Source organism: Nuphar pumila, chromosome 11 (genome assembly GCF_984573655.1).
Source record: "Nuphar pumila chromosome 11, dmNupPumi1.hap1.1, whole genome shotgun sequence".
In the NCBI taxonomy this organism is placed as follows: domain Eukaryota; kingdom Viridiplantae; phylum Streptophyta; class Magnoliopsida; order Nymphaeales; family Nymphaeaceae; genus Nuphar; species Nuphar pumila.
In genome coordinates this window covers 21606274-21610180 of record NC_143259.1, presented here as the reverse complement: position 1 = coordinate 21610180, position 3907 = coordinate 21606274, and the positions used below count along the sequence as shown (strand labels likewise).

The 3907-nt window shown below is 38.5% G+C and overlaps 1 protein-coding gene across 1 annotated transcript; it reads left to right on the top strand.

Annotated features, from left to right (window-relative positions):
• The first annotated feature begins 260 nt into the window (after positions 1-260).
• Positions 261-3694, top strand: LOC149822174 (large ribosomal subunit protein uL6). Its single transcript, XM_089981647.1, has 3 exons — positions 261-750; positions 3046-3168; positions 3399-3694. Exons 1-3 carry the CDS (start codon positions 388-390, stop codon positions 3483-3485), a joined length of 573 nt encoding a protein of 190 aa, XP_089837773.1. The 5' UTR covers positions 261-387; the 3' UTR covers positions 3486-3694.
• The last annotated feature ends 213 nt before the right edge of the window (positions 3695-3907 follow it).

The window sequence follows — 3907 nt, the reverse complement described above, 5'->3', positions numbered from 1 at the left end:
AAATCCGGATTCAGTGTTGGCTGATCCTCATCCGCTCCAGATCCGATTAAGTCAGACTGAGTAATGCTCAGATCCGACCCGAGTCCAACCCATTCACATATAATTAGTAATTACTCATACATGGTGGACGCCCTAATTTCGGAGATAATCGTCATTTTGTAATGTATGGGGACATGAACGTCCTTTGAGGAGAAGACAGGGGCACATTCCGTTTCTAGTATCCCGACGTCGAGCATAAATAGGTTCTAGGGTTATGGTTGTTCTCTCTCTCTCTCTCTCGCTCTCTCTCCCTTGAGGGGTTTCTAGGGTTTCCCTTTTTCTTCTTATTGATCGTCGTCGTCTTCTTCTTCTCTGCAACTCTCCTTTTGTTTGGAAAAGCGAAGAAAGATGAAGACGATCTTGGCGTCGCAGACGATGGACATACCGGAGGGGGTGACGGTGACGGTGAAGGCGAAGTACGTAAAGGTGGAGGGGCCGAGGGGCACGCTCGTCCGCGACTTCAAGCACCTCAGCCTCGACTTCCAGCTCACGGACGGCGGGCGCAAGCTCAAGGTCGACGCTTGGTTCGGGTCCAGGAGGACGATGGCCGCCATCCGCACCGCTATCAGCCACGTCCAGAACCTCATCACTGGGGTCACCAAGGGCTACCGCTACAAGATGCGCTTCGTCTACGCCCACTTCCCCATCAACGCCTCCATCACCAACTCCAACCGTTCCATCGAGATCAGGAACTTCCTTGGCGAGAAGCGGGTCAGATTCTCTTTCTTTTCCCCTTCCCCCTCGGTCCGATCGCCCGATCCTATTCGATCTCCGTCTTCATTGCAGTTCATCGTTTCGTTTGTTGGAAGAAAATAGTTAGAAAGAAAGAAAATTGGATTTTTTTAGATCGTTTTGGTGTTTGGATCTGTTGATTTTGTTTGATTTTAGGTTTTACTTGTTGCATTTATGCGGTCGAGGTTGTGATCTTGGCGTTCTTTTTTCATTTTTGTTCAGTTATTTGGTGTTTTGCTGTTGATCCCGATTTTTCATTTTTTTGTTCTTCAAGTTTGTCGGGGTTTAAGGGGTGTGGTTTTAAGTGGATCGATTGGATTCCTTTCGTTTGAACTTATGGACGTTAGTTCCTCTCTGCAATTTGTGGTTTAGCTGGAATTCTTTTCTTCGTTGGACTTTGTAGAGGTGATCTCGGAGTTTATGTGGCATAGATCGTTGTTTCTTCTGTTTCCGTTTTGATGCATACTCCTGCTATATTGTGTGAATTACGATTGTTATCTATGCCATTGATATGTATTATGTATTTGCTCTGTTATGTACTGTGTTGAGATTTTTTGCCTTCCCCAGAATGATATAGATGAATGCAGATTATTTTGTATTACAACTATATTTTCAAAGTAGCTTATATGTATGTGCGTGCGTACGCTTGCATATATGTGTCACAGTTTTGTTGTTTGGAATTAGTTTCTGAGGTAATGTTTGAAACTCCAAGTCATTTTTGTTGTGAGCACTATCATTAAGTTGTGATTATGTCATTATCTTCTCCTTGGAGATCATGATGAATTTGATGAAAAATATTGATCAGTAAAACGAACAGTTGTAAGGTTTTTGGTCTAACATTGGGGAAGATGAGTTTAGCCCTGAGAGAGGCCACTTGTGCAAAGGGCAAAAGGTTAGACCGTTTTTACCTGCCTCTCCCCAGCATTGCGATTGCAGAACTACACTGTAGTTTTTAATAAGTGTTTATCCATAGATTGGAGTGCAGAAGAGGTATCCATGAATTGGTAAGACCATAGGGGAGAATGTTCTTTCTAGGCTGAAAAATTATTGGAAGTTGGCTACTTGTAAAAATATATTTTGTAAGTGAGATGAACTGTTAGATTTTGATGGACTTCATTGATTCATTATTAACATGCTTGTTAATGTAGTTAAAGTGGTTATCCAATTCATTTTATGTATATTTATATAGCTTATGTGCTTCAGTTGATGTCTTTGTAGTTTTGTTTTTGGGACATGTTTGAGAGATCTTATCACGATGCCTTATCTGGATATTATCTTTTGGGATGTGAGATTCAAGAATATGCATTTTATAGCAGTTTTCTTATTTTTGTGAATATGTGAAGCAAGGTGTAATTTCTAGCAAGTATGCTTAAATTATTATGCATTGATAACCTTTGACATATTGCACATGTTGTATGCCTGAACTATAGTTGGACTTCTCAAACTCGTACTCCTTGATGCCAAAGATACACAGTGAGAACAGTAACCCAAAAGTAATATCTTAAAAATCTTACCTTTTGTTTCAAGAAACCCCACACATGAATTGATGCATAATGTACTTGTTGCATCTAATTCTTATGTTTATGAGTGCTATCATGCTAACAAATTTAAACATACTCGAGATGGATTTTTAGGTTAGATTATTGGTGCACTGATAATGAAAGTTGTGTTATTGATATTGCACAGATCTCCCCAAGGGAAATATACGAACATTATTGGTCTACTTGAAGTTTCTAACTGTAACATTTTTAGTACGTTTCAGTATTATGATAAAACTTTACTTGCTTAGCTATATGTTTTATAGCTTATCTTTTAGTGTAACAGCGCTATTCTGGAAGCTAATAATAGAAGGATCAGTTCACTCTAAGAGGATAGTAGTGCTTATTTGTAGGTGTTGTGTTTCTTAAATCTGATCGTAATATAGATACCAGCTAAACTAAGATGTCAATCTAGAAGTTGTACTGACAAGCGAATAGGATGCAAAACATGTTTCTGAGTATCGTACTTATATGTAACAAAAAAGACACATGTTTTATGATATTCTCCTCTCCTTGTGCACCTCCCTATTAACCATGTAAAGAATTCAGCATGGTATTAATTTGCTCTGTTTAAATTCATGCAACTAGCACTTTCTCCTAATGGTCTTCTGTTTGGTTGTGACTGGATAACCTTACCTTCACAACTAAGATTGAATATTCTTCAGGTCTGCTTATTTATTGAAACGATGTTTGATGTACTTGTTTCCTGATCAGTTTCTTCTGTTGTGCATATCAGGTGAGGAAGGTGGACATGCTTGCAGGTGTGTCTGTCATCCGCTCAGAGAAGGTTAAGGATGAGCTGATATTGGATGGGAATGACGTTGAACTTGTCTCCCGATCTGCTGCTTTGATAAATCAGGTAGATATGATAAGAAGGCACGCTGGTTTTGTTGTATCACTGAACTTGGAGTGCTGCTTTGAAATCTTTGTTATTGCATCGACTTTCCTGTGCATTTCCGTTTATTTTTCTCTGGGTCTCCTTCCTGTTTTTATTATTTTTACTTTTTACCTCTTCAGGTCATGGAATTGGTTTCTGGGTGGAACTTTTCCATTTTTTTTAACATCACGATTTTCTTTTGTCTTTGACAGAAATGCCATGTCAAGAACAAGGATATACGCAAGTTTCTTGATGGTATTTATGTGAGCGAGCGGGGTACTGTAGCTGAAGATGCGTGAGGATCATGTTTCGTCTTTCAGTTCAATTTTTGCAGACAAAGAGATTTGTGGATTTTTTTGGGTGGTTGGAACCTGCTTTGTTGCTTTAAACAAGTTTCCTTCTTTCTTTTTCGTGAGATGATTGGACATTTTGTGGTTTCCATTGGTAGGATACTAGGATTAGTTATTTTTAAGTATGAGTTGATTATCTTAAATAGATATTTAAATAAGACTCTCCCTCTCTCCCAGTTTTGTTATTTGTCAAATTATAGCTGCCTACCACCAACTTATTGGATTTTTGAAGGTTTTTTTTCATGTTCTTAAATCTGTGATTTTATAGGAATCTACTCTTGAACCTTTTGATTCCGACAGTATAAGATTTTCATAAAATATTCAATGCTTAACAATTCATGTTTTTCATCAAAGAAAACATGATCCAAATG

Coding starts and splice junctions, on each gene's coding strand:
- LOC149822174 (XM_089981647.1), top strand. CDS start 388: ATGAAGACGATCTTGGCGTCGCAGACGATGGACATACCGGAGGGGGTG. Junction 751..3,045: donor ACTTCCTTGGCGAGAAGCGG/GTCAGATTCTCT, acceptor TGTGCATATCAG/GTGAGGAAGGTGGACATGCT. Junction 3,169..3,398: donor CTGCTGCTTTGATAAATCAG/GTAGATATGATA, acceptor TGTCTTTGACAG/AAATGCCATGTCAAGAACAA.